The sequence below is a fragment of the Trachurus trachurus genome (genome assembly GCF_905171665.1).
Source record: "Trachurus trachurus genome assembly, chromosome: 18".
NCBI classification, from domain to species: domain Eukaryota; kingdom Metazoa; phylum Chordata; class Actinopteri; order Carangiformes; family Carangidae; genus Trachurus; species Trachurus trachurus.
In genome coordinates this window covers 25,420,436-25,444,956 of record NC_139909.1, presented here as the reverse complement: position 1 = coordinate 25,444,956, position 24,521 = coordinate 25,420,436, and the positions used below count along the sequence as shown (strand labels likewise).

The 24,521-nt window shown below is 43.5% G+C and overlaps 1 protein-coding gene across 1 annotated transcript; it reads right to left on the bottom strand.

Annotated features, from left to right (window-relative positions):
- Positions 1-134: 134 nt before the first annotated feature.
- Positions 135-24,131, bottom strand: hspa12b (heat shock protein 12B). Its single transcript, XM_083992873.1, has 16 exons — positions 23,233-24,131; positions 20,389-20,496; positions 20,117-20,216; positions 17,668-17,731; positions 16,985-17,067; positions 16,110-16,234; positions 15,826-16,012; positions 15,230-15,334; positions 14,995-15,111; positions 11,839-12,016; positions 7,673-7,759; positions 5,939-6,043; positions 3,979-4,237; positions 3,744-3,847; positions 1,761-1,951; positions 135-1,684 (listed from the first exon to the last, which is right to left on the bottom strand). The coding sequence occupies exons 4-16, from the start codon at positions 17,711-17,713 to the stop codon at positions 1,202-1,204; spliced, it is 2,070 nt and encodes a 689-aa protein (XP_083848999.1). The 5' UTR covers positions 17,714-17,731; positions 20,117-20,216; positions 20,389-20,496; positions 23,233-24,131; the 3' UTR covers positions 135-1,201.
- Positions 24,132-24,521: the final 390 nt, after the last annotated feature.

The following is a 24,521-nucleotide window of genomic DNA, read 5'->3' as shown; positions in this document are numbered from 1 at the left end:
AAATGAATTGAGATCAGGATGGAGAAAAAAAAAATTCAAAGTGTTGAACATGACACTGGCTCATAGTTGATTTTTTGTTGTTTTTTACTTTATACCTGAACATAGATACAGTTTAATACAGTATACACAAAAAGTTCAGTCACAGACTTGGATGTGATAGTTTGGTGACTTTAGTGAAAAATAAATCAATATTTTAGTGTAGATCAGTAATTGTAATGAGGAAGGTGTTGCATATCAACCCAACTGCTGATCAGCACCTGTTGGGTGATGCATTTACAGCTTGATCCATTGACCCTAAATGGCCCAAAATAAACCAATGATACAGCTTTAATCCTGCAACAGGGTTTGAAACATTTGAGATATGTTAGAGTGACTGTTGTACAGTTAAATCTTGTAGCCCTTTTTAGAAATCATGTCCAACCCAAACTGTTCAGCTTTACCCACAATGCAAAAGCTGAACCATCGTTGAGACATGAATGTAGGTTCATAAATGCACAGTTTGTAATAATGCCACAGTGTTCAAATTCCAAAGTACAATTTCATTGAGTAGTTCAGTCTTTTCACCACTAGGTGGTGCATGATCACTGGAGAAACAGCTGTAGTCCAGATAAATATCATACATGAACGTTGAAATATGATTTAAACGAGGTATCATGATTTATAAGAAGGGAAAGGCAACATTATTTATATTTAGCATCATACATGAGTGAGTCTCACTCTAGGTAGTTTACTGGAGTCTCTCCACATAATAATTTGAAATGACTCCTCAGACAAGTTGAATTGAACGGTACCTGCTTGTCTCTCTGCACTACACATTTGTACTTGGCCTTCAGCATACATTTGGTTTCACACAAGGGTTACCAGAATATTTCCTGGGGCAGGAAATTCCTGTGACAGCATTAATGTGACATGACAAACTCTCCACTGAAGCCAGACAAATTTCTTTTCCATGCAGAGAGTGGCACCCTACCATTGAGCTCAATATAGATTCTGTTTAGGTCTTTCATGATTTTCTAGGCGCTAATAAAAGTATAAATCCTGAATGTTTGGATTATGAGGCCTTCTATGAAATCAAAGCTCCTATTCTTCCCAAAATATTTGGGCCCCACTCCCAAAGTACCGTTTTTTTTTCTCAGATTATCATTCTTGGAATCAGTTATTTCTGTGTTTTCAAATCCTCGACTCCACTTCCTGCTCCTCCTCAGTTAGACAGGAAGTCTATGGAAGCCCGGACGGAGCGGTTAGACATGACGTCAACGGCTGTGACTTTGATCTCGGTGTCTCCGAACTGCATGGTCGCTCTGATCTCCCTTCTCTCCGGGGCTCCTCCTCCTCCGGCCCCGGCTCCCCCCACCGCTCCCGGTAGCGGTAAAGGTTCTGGCAGGTCTAACGTTATCGTCCCGCATTTCCTGACGCCGGGGTCAGAGATGTACGTGACGTCGTCCGTCACGCTGCAGTAGATGTTGATGATGATTTTCCGTTGGCCCAGGCGAGCAGGGGTGTAGCTGCGCCTCACCACCTCGCCCAGGGCCACCGACTGGTCGACGAAGACGAAACGGTCGAGGATGTCGGTGCACCACTCTCGGCCGTCCTTGATAAGGAGTTTGTCTCGAGGGTGGCGCCCTTCCACAAACCGGTTCAACACACCGACGCCGTAGGTCAAGGGGCAACGGCGAACTCGGACCTGTTAGGAAGAGATTGTTAGATCGTGTGTTGAAGAGTTAACTCCTGCTCTAGCTAAGCTGATCCGGGGCCCTCACCACGGTGGGATCCAACCCAAAGAGCACGGCACCCTTCAGGATGGTCAGTCCAACGTCATGGGGGATGATGATACGACACGTCCGGCCCAGGGCCTTCTGGACGGCTTTCTGCAGCATTGGTGACTCTGCAAAGCCTCCGACCAGGAAGAGGAAGCGAATACCACGCACCTCTGGCTTTGCCATCAGCTCCTCTGTAGAAGAGAGATGGAGGAAAGAAGATGTTCACTTAGTTGGACTTTATACGAGCAAAGTGTTTGGGTTCATGTGAAAAGAAAACACAGAGCTTGAGAGCAGTGGTACAGTAAGTGTACTACGATTCTGCAAGTTTCATGAGGGAATATTGATTTCTACTTTCAGTCTATCGGCTACACTTGGTATTCTTTCAGTTCTTTTGGCCCCATGTGTAGTCAGTGAAAACCAGCAAGGCTACAGTAACTGCTGGAGAACCAGTCCATGGTTTTGGATATACCGCTGGAATGTGACTGATTTAAAACAGACACTCTCAATTTTCTGCCATCTGTCTGGACAAGCCTGAAAGAAATGAGGTCACTCTCAACTAGAACACGATACTTTCTAAAACCATTATGACCGAGGCTTGTTATATTTGTCATAGCTGTAAATGAGAACCGCACTTCACTGTATTTGTGTCCTTTCCTATCATTTACACACACATTTTCCAACGAACAAGACAATTCTGCTTTTGCTGTGGCTTTGGACAGAAAACAAATCCTGTTCCCTCCTCTGTAACTTAAAGCTGCACTAATCAAACTTTTGTTTTTCAATTAAAGAGGTTAATTGTTAGTTTTTACTACTGTTGGACCTTGGTGACTCTGGACATCGTTGTATTTACAAGAGCTTGTGAGCAGTGCTGTATCTTTTTGATTGGAGGTTACAGTGAGTCTCTAATGAAAAGTGATGGGGGGGGGGGTGGAGTGGAGTTTCTTTCAGTTGGTGTGTGTAGAGGAATGCTTGATGCTGGACCCACAACATTTCCTCTAGACTGGTAAGTAAACAGCTACATGCTAACACAGGCTATGTAGCAATAGCTCCTTTAACCCTGTATGCAAGGACTTTGGTTAGTGTTAAAATAATCAAGTGTCATGATGAATCCTTAAAGGTATAATATGTAGGAATTACCCCCATCTAGCTGTGCGGTTGCATATCTGAACGTATTCTTGATGTTGCATTCACGTGAAATCGGGCAGACGTCAGACAGACAACCGGCGCTGCACATGTAACAGGATAAACAAGCGTCTATGTAAACAAGTGGTCCGCCAGCGCGAGGCAAAACAATACAGGCCTGACAGTATGTTGTCATGGTGATCGTATTGTTTACCTGACCCACGTTTTACCGTCTTTCTCTCGTCGAGTAAAATGACATCCGGTTGGTTTGCCGATAGCCATCTGCCTGACTGCACCTGAATGCAACACCAGTGCCTCCGTCCTTCCTCACACTACACAGTGGTGACAGTTTTAACAGACCGAGCCGACAGCTCCGCTGAGTTTCTATGGTTACCTACGGTCACGCTGCCACTCAATGTAAAAAATGGCGATGCAACATGGCCGCCTCGGTTCGGTGCACCCCCCTTTGTGTACTTGTAACGACTTGTAACAACTCATTCAAGGTACAAGAAAGCTTTCATTGGTATGCAGGTGTGATTCCACTTCAGTGAAATACGTATTTATGAAAGCAATATTTGATTTTTGCTAATAAAAAGCCAAATAAGTTACATACTGGGGCTTTAACGGCACAATTTCAACAACAAAAGCTCTAAAATCCAACTCCACGCGACCCGGCCAACACCACACAGCAGTCAGACAGACTAGTAGCAGACAGTGAGCAGCCTAGTGGAGTTGTAAGTATGACGAACTGCACAGCTTCTTTTATGTTTAAACCAAAATGTTGGCTTGTCTTTCATAAACTCTGTCATATGTCATGAAGTTTTCATTTTGAGGTCGTGTTGGTTCTTGTGTGTTTCTCACCAATGTGTTTGACGATATTGACGATGGTGGGCTGGAAGAGCTCGTTCATGGCCTCCGGTGTCAGTCGCAGCATCCCCTGGGACGACCACTTCACTATGTTCATACTGACACACACAGATGACAGATGGACAAAATCACTCCATTGTTAAAACCTTTGGCTCACACACTCATCTATCATCACTCCAATGGACACACACACACAAACACACACCACATTCCTTCAGCCAACACTCACTTGCTCCTCCTCAGGGCGGCCTCCACGCTCTGTCCTCTGTGCCTCTTGTAGTAATCAATGAAAGAGAAGGGCAGGGAGATGTTGAGGGCGTTGGCCCTGCCCGGCGCCGCCGTCCGCTTCCTCGCCTCGAATGCGATGGTGAGGTCCACCCAGGCCGCCGGACGCTTGGCTTTGAAGCTCTGGATGAAGTCCTCGCCAAAGATCTGACACAGCATGGCTTCGAAGGCCAGATCTACGCCGACGGCCCCGTATGGACCGCCTGGGAGAGAGACAGAGGGAGAGAGTACGGCTTTGTGAACTGCTGTAAATGTTGTGTTTGAAAACATCTTAAAGGGGACATATTATGCTCATTTCTGCTTCTTGACATGGTACCTTTATGTCTTAAAGTAATGTTAGTAACATGCTTTGGTCAGAAAAACCAAAAGATTGAGCACAGCTGGGTTCTCTACACACCAGTTTCACAGCCGTGCTCTAAACGGTCGGTTTAGAATCTTTGCTCTGGTAGCTGAGGTAACCATGGTAACCATGAGAGCGAGGGCTTGAATATTCACATCACCCGGCTTGTGATGTAATAAGCCGGGTGAAATTAAAACGGCCTGTTAAGAGACACATTTTCTGACTATGGCAGTTTACAAAATGTTGACGTAGTTGTCAAAACTTACGTTTAAGGGGTGAGGAGGCACTCCGGATACGCAAATACACATACTAAAGCAATGATTTAGTGAGTTTTGCATAATACGTCCCTTTTAAAGTCCCCCTAAAGAGGCATTTTAAAATTTGTAAAAATGCTCTGCTATGGCTGTTTTTTGATTAAAATTGCTTTCCCACAAAAAAGTTGTTGAAAGAAGCTCCCAAATAGGCTAAAAACAGGTCTACTATTTCTCCCTCATTGAAAAATCCAGATTCTGTGAATATTCAATGAATATACTGCATATTCAGTATGCAAATGTATCATGACTCGCGCCCACCCACCGCCACCGTGTTGCTAAGTAATAGCGGTGCGCGTTTACGGGGCAGGAGAGACGGAGGAGCGAAGTCAAAACACGAGATTTGTACCCTGGTCTCCCACTTTCAAGGCAGCGACTAAACCTCTGGGCCACGGCAACTCCTGACAACATGCTTGAACATCTAGCTGTGTAAGTAGATCACATCACAGTGAACAACAAATGAGATGCTAAACAAATTCGATTGTGACGTATTAATCCCGACTGTTTGCTGAAAAACTGAATCCAACTTTTTCAGACTCTGGCTTTGAAACTGCATTTTCAAATCTAAAATGTTGTGGCTGTCAATGTCAGTTGCGGCTGCATTAGCAACTTTGCTACTGAAATGTCTTGTAGCAGAACCCAAACATGACATTGACATGTTAAAGCAGAAGTAAGCGATCCGGTCGTTTTGGCTAATGCTGCATTCCAGGCAGGCTTTCGAAACCGTAAGTTACGGCTTCAAGTCATGACTTACGACTTTGTAGCGTTCCAGGCAGCCCGTAACTCGTGTTTTTCCGACCTGTTGCCTGTGAAAGTGCACTATAACGGCCACTCGTAACTTCCGACCTGTGAACTCGTACCAAAAACACGAGTTACGGGTTGCCCTGAACGCACCATAACGTCTTGTCAGCCGATGGAGTTAGCAGCCCCCGCCCTCGTCATGAATCTATTGGTCCTCGTCCCTACATCACCACATTCAGGCGCATCCCTTGGCTGCACACACAGCCCTTCATGCCGTTCTCTCTCCTCATTGGATAAAACTTGTAGGATACAAGAAAAGTTTTCTCCTCGGCTCAGAGCAGAGCAGAGTGACTGAGAGACCCGTGTTTCGGTCCAAACACTCCATGTAAGTGATTGCTGTCGGAAGATATAACTATTTAAGACTTATATTAACACAAAAATATCGCTTACTTCTGCTTTAATAATTTCAAAAAGTCAATTTTTGGTTTAGGGGGACTTTAAAGAAACCGTACCTGAAGCCTTGTAGAGCTCCTTCAGCGTTCCCTGTGGCTGCTCGATCTGATGGACAGTCAGGTCAACTGTTCCTCCTCCGCAGTCTGCAACAATATACCTGTCACCTACACACAGAGGGCACAAATACACACTGTGTTATTTAATAAAGTCTGTTGATCTTGATAAAGCTAATCAGTTTAAAGGCATTGCCAAGGTTAAAGTATCTTCATTTCTGTGGAATGTTTCCTGTGTGTGTGTGTGTGTGTGTGTGTATGTGTGTTTCCCCTGAAACTCTTTGACCAGCGGACTCTCGCAATATAAACAACCTTCAGGCATCAGTAATTACTGCACTCCCTCTGTGAGTGTGTGTTTGTGTATGATATGATCAGCAGCACAGGCTGGTTTGACCCTGGTACAGCCGACCACACCCTGAGCAGATGAGTGCAAAACATACTGTAGGAGAGCAACACGTATAAGAGTGAGTGAGAAAAATAAAGACTGTGAGGAATAAATGAACAAATACAAAAGATACAAGGAGGGATGAGAGAAGAAAATGGAAGAGAAGGGGAATAAAACAGGACTTCTACTGCTTTAATTTATTTGCAGTGCAGAGGCAGAGAGTCCCATGGACTGGGTCCTTCCTGTGTGTGTGTGTGGACAGGAAAGGGAGCAGAAAGGGTCAGCAGGGACACGTGGCTCTTCAGATTTTTGTCATGGTTCAGGAGAAAGAAAAGACTGTGTGCAAAATGCAGCAAACAGACAAGATGAGTTTGATTGTCTCTTGTCAGGAACTTCTCATCTCTGAGGGGAAATGTTATGGTTGTGAAATTGTTGTGTTTGGTTGTGTAGAACGTGACTTGAGTAAATGTTATTACTTGAAATAGATTTTATTGTATTACCATTTTACAGGCTTTTCTTGTAAAAATCAACTTTCTCAACAGATTAAAACTTCATTCTCATAATTAGACTTTTATGGAGCCTTATGATAGGAGCACTGGGGAGTCTTTTCCAGAGCTTTCAAACCAATTTTAATGTATTCTCTTTGCTTTAGTTTTATAAGAGATTCAGCTAGAGCTCTGGTGGATCAGTATTTCTGCAGGAGCCAATCAGAGCCAGTTGCTGCTCTGTGTGTTGAATCTTATTTTGAAGCAGCACCCTGCCTACACATCTCTAGATTACAGGAAGCCATGTTTGATTTAAAGCAATACTGGAACGGAAACAAATTTTAGAATTGATTTTGCAACTTCATTTAAAGGTCCAGGTATTAAGTCACCAGTGAAAGCCAGAATGACAAATGAAAAATTTGCATATTACTGACAAATATACTAAATACATCCTTAAAAAGTGTTAGTTTATGACTTACCTACTTTTATTTATTATAAAATTGTATTAATTTTAGTGAAATACTCCATGATAACACTGTTCTGTATGACTCTGCCATAAAGTAAAGTGTGGTGTGTTGGTTATGGTGTGTTTAAGGCATAAGGCAAGATGCAACTGGCTGTTTAACAAAATTGTGGATTGGTTTTTAAACGCATCAGTGGTCACTGTGGATCAGGGGTCAAAGTGACCAGAACAAAGCTGATAAAAACCCAGTGAATGAGGGAGGAAGAGGAGGTGATGCACAGGGAGGAAATGTGAACGGAGGCGTGTCAGCCTGGCGGGGTTAAAGGTCAAAGTCATCAGTATCTCCGACATGTGGGGTCTCTCTGTTTCTCTTACACACATGCACACGCACACACACACGACCTTACCAGTCTGCAGCTCTGACCACAGCTCTCCGGTTCCACTCTCCACCAGGAAGGTCCTGCTGTGTCTGGATCGCCTCAGCTGCTCCCGCGCTGCAATAGACACACACAGAGACACACACACTTGGCTAAATACACACAGGTGCACAACATTTTCGGATAAGATCTTTTTTGCACGCACACCAACATGCAAGATCATTTACTTATGTCAGTTAATTAGATTACACTTTCAGATGTACTTCATTTCTGTATTTTCATGGAGAATGAAAAAGTTGATTATCCACAGATTTTTCAATGAAAACACATGTCCCCTCCCATTGATAGAACATTTACAAAAGGAATCACATGAACAACAAATGCTTTATTTCCAACAGGGACGTGAGAAGATTAATATTGGTTGCATTAGGTATGGAGTTGGAGCTGGGAGGCTATTAGCTTAGCTTAGCATAAAGACTTCACTGATGGTGGAGGTGAATACAACTCCTGTAGCGAGCCAGGCTAACTGTTTCCTCCTGCCTGTTCCAGCTCTGAACTTAAAGTAGCTTTAATCAATATTTAAGATATAATGGATCACAGGTTATTCACTCAGAGGTTAGTTTGGACCCAAAACACAACTCCTAATGAAACCCCAATGTTGTTCTTTGCCTGCTTCGTGTGGAAAAACCCAAGTATTTGCCAACAAGTTTCCTATAGTTATTGATTTAAGTGTCGCAATGTTGTGTTTACTGCCCCCAAGTGGCCAAAAAATCAGCAGCAGTGGATTCAAAGCCAACATCAGGATAATATCTTGGAAGAAAGTGACCTCATGAGCTTTACTGTCACATGTTCTACTCAAACTAAAATGATTAAAATCAAGTGAGCATAAAGTGAAATCGTATCTATGTATCTTTCTTTTCTTTTCTTTTCTTTTCTTTTCTATTTCTCTATCTTTCAGCTTCAGTTTCAGGGGCACAGTGAGGATTTCTGGGCCCCTGGGGCACAAGTGGGACATTCAAGACCCCCTGAAATATTGCGTTGGACCTGCTTTTCAAAATGAAACAATTTCATGGAGTCTCTCCAGCTTTGGGCCCTCAGAGACATCTCCACCTTTCACCACCTCCCACTGCTTTGACTGCACGCAACCATTTAAACAATTTTTTTTTTTTTGGGGGGGGGGGGGGGGGGGGGGTTCTGTATAAACAATGGAGCGTTGGATGCTTTAGGTTGTGTTTAACATTCAATGCACACTAGCTTAAACAAAAACAGAAACATCCTCACTTTCATCCTAATGAGGATCAGTGCTTTTCTTTTACACTGTATATAATAAGGTTTAAACAAGTTTCATAACCCAGAGGGTCGTGACACTATATGCAGCGTATAGTACAAAGAGTCTTTCAATCCAAGTAAAACAAGAGAAGCATACCAAAATGAGAGTCACAGTGTTTTTGCATGACAAGAGTAATTTGTTGGAAATGAAGAACACTCTCACTTTTTCGACTGGCAGGTTAAGGGTATGGAGGGAGGCCAGCAAAAGCAGAACACACTCAAACACTTCTGACAGAAATACAGAACATACCTGACAGTCTGTTTGACAGAGCAGATACACAAATATGACCATATACATGCAAGGGAACACATGAGATGAGACGTAATGGATTTAAGATGAGGAATAAATTCAGATCAAAGGAGTGACAGGAAGAAAGAAAGAAAGAAAGAAAGAAAGAAAGAAAGAAAGAAAGAAAGAAAGAGGGAAGGAAGGAAAGAAAGAAAGAAAAAAAGAAAGAACGAGAGAGAGAAAGAAAGCAAGAACTGCTGTAAAAATTATGTATTTGACTTGAAAACAAGTTCTCTCACAGTTGTGTTAAAGCCCCAAATGACGTCTGTGTGTGTCTGTGTGTGTGCACATTGTAAATGGAGCTGAACTAAGAACACCACAATCACACAGGCCTTGATTTCATGTGTGTGTGTGTGTGTGTGTGTGTGTGTGTGTTCGTGTGAGTGCGTATGCGTGTTTGTACGGGGGTGATGAATGGAACGCGAGTCTGGAAACCATTTACATGAAACAGCAGAAAAGAAAATGTATGTGTGTGTGTTTGTGAGCGTGAGTGTACGTGTGCATGTGTGTGTGTGTGTGTGTGTTTTTTAATGGCTCCCAGTGCTATCTTTGGAGAAGCAATGAGGTGGAAGAAAAGCTAAAGATAGTAAAAACCATGACCATGATGCCAAGCGTGTGTGTATGCAAACATGTCCGCAGGAGTGTATGCGTATTTGCGTGCGTATTTGTGTGTGTGTTACAACCTGGCAAAAGAAACGTTGAGGGGGAGAAACAGAACGATGGAGGGAAAAGAAAGAAAGAAAAATGAAAATGAGTGAAGGAGAGAGAGAGAATGACAGGCCAGGAGCGGGTGAGATCATGGTCTCACTGCACCTTGTTCCAATTACAATATCCTGTGTTTAGTGTGTGTCTTTGCGTGTGAATGTCTTTGTGTGTGTGTGTGTGTGTGTCAGTGGCTGCATATGTATAAGTGGGCCTGTGCAGGGGATTTTGGACGGCATGTTCACTCGCTGAATTATGCATCGGTCTCCTTTTTCACAGCCTGAAATCGCTCTTTGTTCCTTCGCTGCAGTTTAGTGGCGTTCTGCAGGGAGCTCGATTGTTTCCATGCAGCTTCACTGGACACCAATAACAATACATCTCAAAGCATAATGCATTCCCATAATGCCACAATACAGAAATGTGCATTAAAGGGATAGTTCAACATTTTGGCAAATTGGCCCATTGCCATAACCGCTATGGTCATAGCAGTAGGTTCGTTACTTTTATTTGTCAGTGCAAGCTATTTTTAGAAAGGCGAAGCGCAGCCGCGAGCTGCTCAGAGCTACGCTAAGGTGGCTAATGGGATTTCTTGGTTTCCCTCATCAAACTCGTCAAATACACAATCCAACAACTCCAAAATGCTCTGGTGGACAAGTTGTGACCTGCACATTCACCACGCTATGAGATAATAACAGAACATTACGAGACAGAGTCGTTTTCGAGGTAAATGCAGAGACTGTTTACTGAAAAACTGCCCCCGACGGTAACGCGCATCAGCGGTTTTGCATAAATTTACCTCTAAAACGGCTCCGCCTCGTAACGTTCTGTTATTATCTCATAGCGTGGTGAATGTGCAGGTCACAACTTGTCCACGAGAGCGTTCTGGAGTTGTTGGATTGTGATGAGTTTGATGAGGGAAACCAAGAAATCCCATTAGCCTCCGTAGCGTAGCTCTGAGCAGCTTGCGGCTCTGCTTCGCCGTTGTAAAAATAACTTGCACTGACAAATAAAGGTAACAAACCTACTGCTATGACTATAGGGATTATGGCAATGAGCCAATTTGCCAAAATGTTGAACTATCCCTTTAATGGTCTCAACAGAATTCCTTTCCTTATGCATCATAACAAAACTAATATAGGTATATTGTTGTGAGCTATATTGGTGTTTTACCTCTGCTACCTATTCAAACACTGGAGACAGACTTGCTTTTACACAATGTAAAGTTAATTGAATAGTATCTTTGCTAGAGACAGTAGGCTATTGACCTTGGTAGCGAATGACTGGTTCGTCAGAATGTGAATTCCTCCCCCTCTCTTTATCCCACTGCATGTTTTCCTCACATCACACATATGGCCTGTCGAAAGTCATATGTGTCCGTGTGCAACCATACACACACACACACACACACACACACACACACACACACACACACACACACACACACACACACACACACACACACACACACACACACACACACACACACACACACACACACACACACACATACTGCAAAGTCATCTGAGGCAAAACCACGAGCAGTATCTGAGGTCAGATCTTTACCCTCAGCTCTCTTTCTTTCTCTCTCTCTGACTCTCTGACACACACACACACACACGCACACACACACACATGCGCATGCAGGCACGCACACACAGATTTGTCCTGTTCAAAAGACCACAATCCCCAAGTGAAATCAAACAACAACATTTCCAGGAACACAGTGTGGTTTCATGCTTATGCTAATGACAAAGTCTACAAAAAGAGACACACACTTTCTTTCTCTCTCTCTCTCTCTCTCTCTCTCTCTCTCTCTCTCTCTCTCTCTCTCTCTCTCTCTCTCTCTCTCTCTCTCTCTCTCTCTCTCTCTCTCTACCTTGTCTGAAGCTGGAGTCGAAGGGCCGGGTCCCATCCGGGTCGAGGCCGTTGGTGATTGGCTGCAGGCTGAGGTCGATCACCTGGTGGAGGCGGAGCTTGCGGCAGTAAATGGAAGCAGCCTCTGGTTCCAGAGCGATGAGGAGCTGCTCGGGACAGTCAGGGGACACCAGACCAGCCTGAAGAGAAGAAAGACACATTTACAAGCAGAGTTTTTACTGCCGTGTTATTCTCTCTCTCTCTGTTTTATAGAGACACTGAAAAAACTGACCAAGAGAAAGTTAGTCATACAGGAAAATGCTTCCACCATGACTTGAGCATTTTTGTTGGTTTTGTAATAAAAGCTCTTTGTTGAGTTTGTTCTGAAAGGTCTCAAGTCCTTGAGGAGAACTCAAACCACAGGTCTCGACAGTTCAATCTGAACTGTAACTCAGCTGTGGGTTGTTGTCAGTCAAACCTGTTTCGTGGAACCATGTTTTTGACCAAGTTCTGTCTTAAGGCGGTCAAGTCATTCCACTTTATTGCACATAACTTTTTTTTATTGATTGGAGTTCTACAACTTCTTTAGCTGTACAGTTGTATTGAGTTACTAACTTACTAGTAATGCCTGGTTTAAATTTAATGTGAATAGAAGGAAATATGTTGAATTTAATATGTGACATGTTGTATGTTCTTTCTATTCTATCTTTATTTAAGAAAAAAAGATGTTTACAAGTTAGTAATAGTAATAGCAAAGATAAAGACAAAAATTGGTTAAAGCAGTAGTACAGATGTTTTCCAGTTTACATTATACCATAGATTATTGTGATTAAGAATCCTGTCAAATGTAAACTGACATTATTTATGATGATGAGGTTCGGATGGAGGGCAGGACAAGGTTCAGAGGTTAACAAAGAATGATGAGGAGGAGAAAATAATGAGAGAAGAAGACTAATTGAAAAAAAGACACAAGCTGAAGGACAGCTGCACAACATAAACATGGAGGAGCACAGGGTGGAAAAGAGAGAAGCTGATGTGAGATAATATTTCTCCGGGAGGAGAGGAGAGGAGAGGAGAGGAGAGGAGAGGAGAGGAGAGGAGAGGAGAGGAGAGGAGAGGAGAGGAGAGGAGAGGAGAGGAGAAGGGGAGTAGATGAGAGGAGAGCAGAGCAGAGGAGAGGAGAGGAGAGGAGAGGAGAGGAGAGGAGAGGAGAGGAGAGGAGAGGAGAGGAGAGGAGAGGAGAGGGGAGGGGAGGAGGGGAGGGGAGGGGAGGAGAGGAGAGGAGAGGAGAGGAGAGGAGAGGAGAGGAGAGGAGAGGAGAGGAGAGGAGAGGAGAGGAGAGGAGAGGAGAGGAGGGCGTACATGAGCATTAATCCTAATGTATTGGGAGTAAAGTTGATGTGTGTGTGTGTGTGTGTGTGCAGGGCGGGGGTCTGGACTCAGCTTCCTGTGTTTGTACGCCGGTCTCCCTCATTGTTCGCTCCTGGTGACATCATCACCAGCAGGAAGAACACACACCCTGACGGCATCAAGCCAGGAGCCAGCACAGGGTGTGTGTGTGTGTGTGTGTGTGTGTGTGTCTGTGCATATATGTCAGCATTCATGTGAGAGTGTGTGTGCATTAGACTATTTATGTATGGAGCAGGATGAGTGAATGGCTGATGGATGATAATGTGTACGTGACGTGAGCGAGGGAAGATAAGGAAAGTATGACATTAAGAGCAGAAGGTTACGCACAGTCTTTCCCATGGACTGTTGTATGTGCACCGCACAACTGGACTCACACTCACAGACATGCACACGTTGGTCCATTTGCATTGATGTGTGTTATAATAGGACCCCCTGCATCCCTGTCCATGTACACACACTTCCTACAAGTCACTGTTACATGTGGGCTTACAGTTTATGAGGAGGTGTGTGTTTGTGTGTGTATTGATGGGGCAGAAGCAAAAGTGCAGTGTTGTGATTTCTCTCAGTGTGTGTGTATAGTTAACCTTCTTCCATGGGAACATTAATCAGCCTCTATCTCATGCTAAAGTTTATACAATCATTACACTGCCTTTCTTTCCATCTCCCTGTTGTTCTTCCTTTTGTCACATGTCACACACACACACACACACACACACACACACACACACACACACACACACACACACACACACACACACACACACACACACACACACACACACACACACACACACACACACACACACACACACACACACGTGTGCGCACACAGTGTGAGTCCGCCATCATACTCTGAGTGTGTATGCACATCTTAGACTAGACTGTTGAAACCAGGGGTGCAGATCCAATATCAGGATTGAGGGGGGGGGCACAAAAGTGATTTTTTTTTGTCGATATGCAACTCATACCATGCCACTATAAATCACAACTTCATAGAGGCTCGCCATTCAAAAAGTCCTGCAAAGGGAATCATTTATTGTGCTTACCTTTCTTGTTTATTTGTCTTAAACATCCAACAGCGCGTATCACTGCTTACTAACTGTTATATTAGGAAATCTAAATTTTAAGGGTCTCAGGAACGTTCTCATCTTTCACCTCCCTCCGACCCTCCCAGATCCCCAATTCTTCTCACCATCTTCCTTTTCTCCCAGTGTATGGGAATACTTCATGCATGATTAATTGATATGGATGAATATCATAATATGAAGCCCTAAGTTTGAGGGCCTGTGGATGTCATCAGCATCTGTGTAAGGAACTACCCATTCATTTGCATCGTAGTGGAGGAGACCAGAGATAGAATGTGGAGTCAGAAATATATTTGTTCCACCATTTCAATCATTTCTTTTTAGATGTGAATCTAAAATGTGAAGAATGTGAAATCTGAAAATACATTTGTTCAATTCACGTTTTTCTGAAATTGGGTGGGACATGTCCCCCCCCCCTGTCCCCCTGTCCCCCTGGGATCAGCACCCATGGTTGAACCAGTAAGACCTACTGATCTGTCCTAAAACATGGACCTGTTGCAGACAAAGTAAGACACTGGAGACTGATGATAATGTATGTATGGACAGCATTTGTCAATGTGTGTGTGTGTGTGTGTGTGTGTGTGTGTGTGTGTGTGTGTGTGTGTGTGTGTGTGTGTGTGTGTGTGTGTGTGTGTGTGTGTGTGTGTGTGTGTGTGTGTGTGTGTGTGTGTGTGTTTCAGTACCAGGTATGCAGCCTCTCTCATGAACTGTTTGGCAGGTTGTCTCCACACAGCGGGGACAGTGATCACCCATCTGATCTCATCTCCCTCCAGCACCGATGACGACTGGTCCTTCACCTCCTGCAACACAGTCCCCCCCCAAAAAAAGAACTTTCTACTCTGCTGCTGGAATCACATCGATCAATACATGAACTCAAACAGTTCTTAATACTTTCATGTGTATAAGTACGTAGCGTACCTTCAGGGCGTGTTCCCTGAAGAAGCGCAGGGCGTGAGCGAACACCTCGATGGCTCTGACCCTCCGTCCGTTGACGGCCTCCAGCTCCGTCTCCATGGTGAGGTCCTGCACCAGGCACAAACATGGTGACTTTCTTTGATGCTACATGCACTCATCTTGCTGCAGTGATGTAAAAGTGTACTCTTGGGTGTGGTTACAGGTACAAGAGACTTCAAAGTTTCATTCTGGTATGAAGTGTAAAATGGATCAATATTATTTTATAACTTCACATAATTTACAGGTTATTTGAGTTGGGAATGTGTTTTTCTCTTGAGGCTTGTACATAGTCAGCCATGAGAGGAAAGTGTTCTCTCCTAGGTTACCCCCCCCAGTAACTGATTTAGTGGTATCACCCAAATTCATAAGCCTGAAGATGTTCAAAGGTGATGCAGAGACTGAACAGTTTTTGTCTTCTTTATGCAAAATTGATATGTTAAGACATTATTGTCATGTCTTGATGTCTTTGATCAATGTGCACACTTCTCAATCTAGTTATATTATGTGGACTGTCTTTCTATTTCACCTTAATCATCTAATTTCCTTTATTTCTTTCTTACACTTGTGCTGTGGATCTTCATTTTGAATTTATCAAAGTAGAGCCAGTGTCGGGCCTCCTCTGGGTCCAGGTCGTGGTAGAAATCCCTCGCCGCGAACCCAAAACTGTGGAACCGCAATTCGGGAGTCAGCAGCAGACAAGTTGGGCTCTTCTGATTGGCCACTCCGGGGTCGCCGCCCTCCCAGCGCCTGCAATTGATTGGAGGGGGGAAAAAAAACTGTCAAGAATCAAAAATAACAGAGAAGAATAGAAATGGAAGAGAAAAACATTCACGCAGGCTCTTACTTCATCATGTGTATGGCCTCCGAGTCCTGTGTGAAGCTGAACGCGTAGCCGCTGGAGGTCGTCCCAAAATCTATCGCCACGACGACAGAGAACGGACAGGCCATCCTGGGTCTGATCTCCACCCTCTGAGAGAGAGAGAGACACAGAAAGATGGAGAACTGGGTGTGTACCTATGAGGACAGAACTCGTCCTCATAATCTCTCCTGAGCTCATGTGTCTCTTTATTTATGTTTATGATGTGACAGTGAACATAAAGCAGACAAAAAACATATACAAACTATGATATTCACTTAAAAATAAAAGACTGTTCACATTTTATGTTGCTTATGAAAAAAGCAACAGTGAATGGACTAAACTTGGCTCTTCTGTGTAGACAGGAAGCACGGGTTGGATTTACACCAATGTTTTATACCCAACATGTAATTACCAAATATTAGGGTTATTTTTACATTTCAGAAATAACTAGTTTCTATGAGTGGAAACATAATGGATTTGGCTCCTCTCCTGTTTTCTAACTAAAGTTCCTGAAGTACTTGTGGAAGTTCTCCATTTGTCCTGCTCCCTATTTTTTTTTTTCAAAAGAATAAACAGTGCCAAATGTGTATATTTCTTTACCACAGCCTCCAGCCTCCACTGGGTACTTTAAACTGTGAGTGTAAGTGTTATTATAAACCACTAATAACACGCTGAAGTGAATGCGGGTTTACAGGTCATGTTTAAGAGCTCTAAATAAAGAGGCACAGGCAGAAAGAGGAAAGGGTGTGTAGGACTGTCTGCGGTGAGTGTGTGTGTGTGTGTGTGTGTGTGTGTGTGTGTGTGTGTGTGTGTGTGTGTGTGTGTGTGTGTGTGTGTGTGTGTGTGTGTGTGTGTGTTACCGGTGAGGGCGAGGGTGTGAGGGGTGTGATGCTGCAGTCATTTCGAGCTGTGGCAGGCGACGCAGGGGCTGATAGATTATCACCTGGGAAATGTGTTGAGAGGAAGAAGAAGAATAGAGGAGATGTTGTTAAAGCAGCACACACACACACACACACACACACACACACACACACACACACACACACACACACACACACACACACACACACACACACACACACACACACACACACACACACACACACACACACACACACACACACACACTCCATGTGGAAGATGAGCACAATGGCTAAAAATCTGTGTTGTGTAAAGTGAAACGCTCCCATGGGAAAAGGCTTATCACCAGGAAAGAGCCATGACTGGACAGTCATCGGATGCTCATATAAACATATATGCATGCAGATAACACCTTATTTTTCACTGAGGACATGAGCAATTTAGGGTGTAAACACATTTGACCTGAGGCTCTTTAGATGTGAGATTGAATGTCTGTAATGAACTGGAATGACTGGAATGTCACTGGAATCTGATGTGAGTAATATGTGGGTAAGTGGGAGAGGGCCACGGAAAGTGCAACATGTTCACACTCCGAAAAGATAAAGGAGGAGAAGTGAGTCATTTTGATTTGGGTTGCCATAGTAATTTAGTGTGTGTATATGTTCTGCATGTGCTTTCTCACCCGGTATCTGAAGGCTGTTTGGGTCTGGCTGCACCACGTCAGCCATCTTTACAGGAGCCAGGGTCTGGAGAGAAACAACATATAACATCACACCATATTAGAATGATTTATATTGAAAACAGTAGCTTACAAGGACCTTACAGATGAATTTACATTCATTTGGAGTTTAGTTTAGTTCGTTTTTTAGTTGCCATGTAAGCTCAGTATTCACCCCCTCTTTCAGCTCTGTTTTGGTCTCCTCCACCTCTTTGGGTGCTAAATGCTGCAGTGTGGTCAGCAGCTAGTTGCTAATGCTACATATGGTTGATTAGATATGGGAGTGAACCAGAGCAATAAGCTTGCAGGCTGTTCAACCAAAACAGTGAACTGAAAGATGCCAAAACACACTTTGTTTACATATACATTGATAACTAAAGGATGCCATTAACAATAATATTTTTTCAATCAGTTGTTTTTGAGACGATCTGTTTAAACCCACCCTCTTCTATAGCAGTGGTTCTCAAACTTTTTTACATTAGGCACCCCTAAACTGACACAAATTAGACCACGGACCCCCCAGTGTACAAATTTTAAAAACAAACAGCAGAAATACACAAATATTTGTTCTGAGACTGAATAACGTTGCTTTTTTTAGTCAATGTACGTTCAAATTACTGCCAATGGCATGAACTTTTGGGAAAATTTCAAGAAATTTCTGGAAAAAAATTTGGTAAAATTTTGAGAAAAAGTTGGGGACCCCCTTTAACCCACCCAAGGACCCCTGGGGGTCCCCACACCCCACTTTGAGAACCACTGTTCTATAGTATAAGGTTGCATATACTGCATAATACAATAGTCATAAAAACCCTGTGTTATCCTTCCCATCTGCCCAATAACATCAAGTACAAGTAAAATACAATAAAGAACTTATAGGAGGGTGTCACCAGTGCTGTCTTCATAAACCCTCCCTTGTTCATTAATACGCCATCCATGATATAGCCTATATACACGCAATAATATATTCTATAGAGAACTGTAAATCACCAACTGGGACCTTAATGAATGGGTGTAGCACATATTTCACATAAATAATTTAGCCCTCAAATACATACAATAGAAAATAAATACAGCGACTACAGAGTGACTTTAGACACAGAAAAGACATTCATTAGACCGGGGAGAGGGGAAGTGAGCGGGACACACCCCAACAACAAAAACTGTCACTGTGCACTCGAACTTCAAACACGCAGCTACTCCGGCTGCTGCAGCTGCTCAGAGGTCACAGAGTAACGGCAGTGTGAGACTCTCAGGTGTCACAGTGTGGACCAGGGGACTGACACACACAGCTACGACCTCACACCTCACCTTTAATCTGTGTTAAACAAACAAAACACACGTGCACTATTGAACAGTCACATGGATAATGTTGCAGAGTTATTCAACACTCCTTTGTATTTGTAACTGACAAACGCAGATGAAACAAACATGAATTATGAGCATGTGTATTTTATTTGTTCTATTCATGTTTTCATCTAATTAGTGAGCTGTCTCCATGTTGACTATATGACATGCATGTGTGTGTGTGTGTGTGTGTGTGTGTGTGTGTGTGTGTGTGTGTGTGTGGGTGTGTGTGTGTGTGTGTGTGTGTGTGTGTGTGTGTGTGTGTGTGTGTGTGTGTGTGTATTGGGTTGCAGAACTGGCAATCATTGGATCAGTCTGTGATCTGAGCCGGGAGCAAACTAAACAGATGAGTGCAATCAAACAAAGATGTGTTTGTTTAAATCTCTTTCTTGTGTGTGTCTGTGTGTGTACTGTGTGTGTTTGTGTGAGAGAGAAAGAGGCCAGAAGCTTGTTCACCATCCCTCTCTTTGTGTACATGTAAAAGCAACATCTGTGTGCATTTATGCAAACATTTGAATATGATGTGTGCTTGTGTGTGTGTGTCCAATCTGACTCTGTCCTCACACTTGATGATAAAACCAGAGAGAGGATGAAACACCACACCTCCTCTGCTGCATCTCTCTTGCACATACTTCGTCGCTTTACCTTCAATATGCATTACACAGTTTGCATCCCCCCACTCCCTGCCCCCCCACCCCCACCAGTCTCTACGTCTGTCTCCCCCTCTCAGACGTACGACTTGCAGGAGATCAGCAGAACAAGCAACTCCGGCTCCCCAGAGATCTTACATTAGGGACACATTGTGCAACACACTCCACTTTCACGCACCATTAACAATGAGGCTCTCTCACTTTAGAGTATATGGAGAAATTTGGTGGACTAACTGCAAGACAGCTTTATTATTAATGCTCATTATCATATATAATCATCATTGACAGTAAGTGACACAACCATTAATGCAAAACAGTGCAAACATGCTAATTTATACTTTTAAAGCTTGACCGATATGGTTTTAAATAGGTGCAAGCAACCAGAGAAACAAGAGGTGCATGTCATCATGTTAACTCACCTCTTTGTATGCAGTTGCAACACTATGCCTTTGTCCTTTCCAACCTCAGCAAATGTATTCCCAAACTCTGGAATTCGGCAGTCCGAGGTTTGGAATCCGCCTCCAGGGGAGAGATGGAGAGGAAAAGAAAGAGGAGGAAACTGAGTGGATACGAGAGGATGCTTTTCTAGAAATCCCGTGTTGAGACAGTAAAAAAACTAAAATGCAGAAAGTTTTCCCCCAAAACTGAAAAACATTCCCAAATCAGAAAAAGCTGCAAGGAAGAGAATTACTTTTCTTCTTCTTCTCCAGAGAAAATCCTTCCACGTGGTTGGAAAGTTAAGTTCCGAGTTGTATTTGCAGCCCTGTCTCCCTGCAGTCGAGCTCACCGTCTCTCCGCTCTGCACAGGAATGTCAGAGAAAAGTTGTGACACACACACATACACACACACACACACCAGTTGCAGGAGTGGGAGGGCTGTGACACTGCATAGGAGGGGGAATGCTGGGGATTTACCTCACTGGGAAAGTGCTGTGTGTGTGTCAGGGTGAAGTAATCTTCAGGCAGGCGGCGTATCCTAGTTAAGTCATCTTGCCCTTTCTCTCCCCTCCCACTCCTCCGCATTCATCCTTCCTCAGTTTAATTAGCTCTTCCTGTCTTCCCTTTGCTTCTCTTTTCATCTCATCCTCCCACCACTCCTCTTCCATTCCCCTTTCTCTTCCCATACATGTTTACAGTTCTCTGTTTTCTTTGTCTCCTTCCACTTCTTTGTCTTTTATCGCTTCACTTTATTTCAAACCCTTTGACCTCTTCCAACAACTTTCTAATGTTGCAGACAAAAGCAGGAAAGAGCCAGGTGTGTAACCTTAACACGGCACTGAACCTGCTCTGTGTTTTCTTCGATAGGATTCACAGTGGGGGGAGAAAACAGGTGATTAACTCCAAACGTTGTCAGTCTACTTTCAAAGAATAGCTTGACTTTTCTTCACTTCTTCTCCCAAACCAAACACCAACTTTTTGAATACAGATCAATGAAAGCATATAACTCCTTACCACTGCCAATAACTAAACTCACACACAAACTAACATTCAAAAAGCATTTATGTAGGGTAGTAGGGTTTCTTGTTCTTGTCATTTTCATTTGTTTTACCCTTTTATTTTATTCTATTTTATTTTATTCTATTTTATTTTATAACCACTGTACATTGGAGTATCTTACATACGTTCTTTGCTGTAGATGACAATCCGATTGTGCAGATTTAATTTAAGTTTTTGTTGACTTGTCTTGTCTTTTTCGTGTTGTGATTGTAGATGTATGTTTAAATGTACTGGTTTTAAATGTGGACACCAGACGGTGCTCTAAAGCGCAGCTAATGGGGATCTGAACAAATAAAACAAAAATAAAACAAATAAAACTTTCTTCTGTAAACAGAAGAAGAGTAAAACTCTCATGTGTGACCATTTAATATGAAGCAACGTCCGGTGAATGTTGGAAATAATGGAGGCTTCCTCTCCAGAACTATTCCCTTAATGAAAGTCAGTTCAGTGGTTAAAGCGTAGATAAATGCATTTGCTGCACTCCAGCTTGATATCTGTAAGTGTTTTCTTAGTGTGTGTGTGTGTGTGTGAGTGTGCGCGTGCATGTGTGTGGCTCTTGGAATCCACATCAGCGCTGCAGGGATCTGATTTCTCCCCACTCGAGCTGTGATTGAAAGCATACATTAACCCCCAGCGCTTCTAACACACACACACACACACACACACACACACACACACACACACACACACACACACACACACACACACACACACACACACACACACACACACACACACACACACACACACACACACACAATGAGACTAGCCGGCCCCACTCCCAATGGGCAGAGGAAGTCGGACCTCTTGAGTACGCAAAAGAAAAGGCCCCTGGTATATACAAACACGTCCACATACACTCAGTCTCCTTGTCCTGTCAGATTCCTAAATCGAATTTGTGTGTGTGTATGTGTGTGTGTGTGTGAGTGTGTGTGAGTGTGTCTGGAAGCCATTACCTGGCATGTCTCTCCTTGCTGCCCAAAAAACCAAGAGGCCCCATATGGATCCTGCCATCACCTCTCTTTCTCATTCCCCTCCTTTCTTTCATGTTTTTTTTGCCTCTCTTATTGTTCGTCTACACTCCCTTCCCTCCTTTACGAGGTATTCTTCTCTCTTGTTTAATCAGTTTTATGTGATCCTTTGCCCACATTCATTTGCTCCAGTTAAAGGGACATTGTGTAGGAATCTAGCGTTGCGGTTGTATATCGCAAGCTCAATCGTATTTTTCATGCTGCATTCACGTGAAATGGGCAGACAGCAGACGGACGACAGCCGCAGGTAACGGCATAAACAAGCCTCTATGTAAACAAGTGGTCCATCAACACGAGGCAAAACAATACATGTGACAATATGTCATCATGGCGATGTGGTATTGTTTACCTGACCCACGTTTTACCAGCTTTCTCTCGACTTCTGTGACTAAAATCACATCTGGTTTGTTACCGACGGCCGTCTGCCCGACTGCAGGTGAATGCAGCATCAGTGTAACGCTCCATTCCTCCTCACTGCGTTACCGCGGTGACTTTTCACAGACGCCACCTCCACCTGAGCCGACAGCTCCGGTGTCTCCGCTGAGTTTCCGTGGTTTCCTACCGTCACGCTGCCACTGAACGTAAAAACATGGAGACACCACATGGCAGCCAGCACCGAGCTTACCCGCTCCATGGAGATATGAATGATATGAACGGCAAATTCAGAGCTGAAAGGAACACTTCACTTTGTTGATGCGGGTGATAACTGATGAATGAAAAACAGACTTTTGAACGAAATAATTGATTTTCGTGAACAGGAGAAGTTACACAATGTCCCTTTAACTTTCAAACGAGGAACACCAGCGGTCAGGTGGCAGCGTTTCAACAGCCTTGCGATCAAACCTGGCTTTTTCATCATTTTGGGAACTTGCCCGACACTTCTGTTTAACAATCAGCTGCATCCTTGTGTGTATTATACGGGGGGGGGGTCATTCAAAGGTCCTCCATCACCTCAAAGAGAACAAATTATGAAACGACTTGGATCGCTCATGGAGACGCAGCCTCACCCTTCTCCATGGAAGTCCAGACGCAGGAAGCCCGATGCAGGAAGTGATGGAGTCAGGTGACAGGAAGGAACCCCTATGCTGCATTCCTCTCATGAATTCCACATTATCTCTGGGACCCTGGAAGTCCTCGAGCAACGGAAACACACCCATAACATACACACACTCACACACACACACATACACACACAATGTAAGACACTGTTTTTCCTCCAGGTCCTGTAAATAGCCACAGCCTGAGAGAAAACCTGTCACTTCCCCTCCAGATAGCATCACACATCACATTGTCGTGTCCGCCACAAAATACAATAATGTCACGACATGTGAAATCAATAGTTCAAGACTTTGAGACATACACCTACTCTCTTCAGCCTGAGGGCAGGAGAGTATCCATCTCTTTTCAACTCAGCGTGTTTCCCCAAAAGAACAAAACCTAAACGGAGAGATGTGTCATCACGTGGCAACTTACATTTAAACATCTGACCTGATGAACATCCAAATGTAATAAAGTAATGTCAGCTGGTCATCAAAACAATCTCTGGATCAATCTCTGTTTATTCAGTTGTCATGGAACTGAAGACGATGAGCACCTCCTGGACCGTTCACTGTGTATTTAATCCATTCATCACCTTTTAAACAATGTTTTGGAGACGCAAAGTCCATTATCTTTGATTCTGTAGCATTTATCCCTGTGACATAGCCTTAGTAGTATTAGTAGACACAGTTTTTGCTCCTATAGGTGGTCTGGATCATGTAGAGCTTGAATATCTACAGCTCTGTGATAAAATAAAGTGTTGATGAAGACTTTATGATGCGGTCAAAAGCTTCAGAAACAAGCAAGTGGACTTTGAGCTGAGATGTTTTTTGCCGTCTCCAAGACCAAGAATGAATTGGGTTATGGGATCCATCCATCCATCCATCCATCCATCCATCCATCCATCCATCCATCCATCCATCCATCCATCCATCCATCCATCCATCCATCCATCCATCCATCCATCCATCCATCCATCCATCCATCCATCCATCCATCCATCCATCCATCCATCCGACCGACTGACAAACCAATCCAACCAATCAATCGATCGCCCAATCAATCAACCAACTAACCATTCATTTAAGCAGTCAATATCATTCATGAATGTGAGGATTTCCACTACATTAGTATTGTTTGAATAAAGATATAATCATTTTACAGCCTCTCCTGCAGTAAATCTCCTTGCACAAATTGTGCATGACTCTTTTTGCACCATTTTTCAATCAAACAAAACAAACACGGGGCCCAGGGTCTG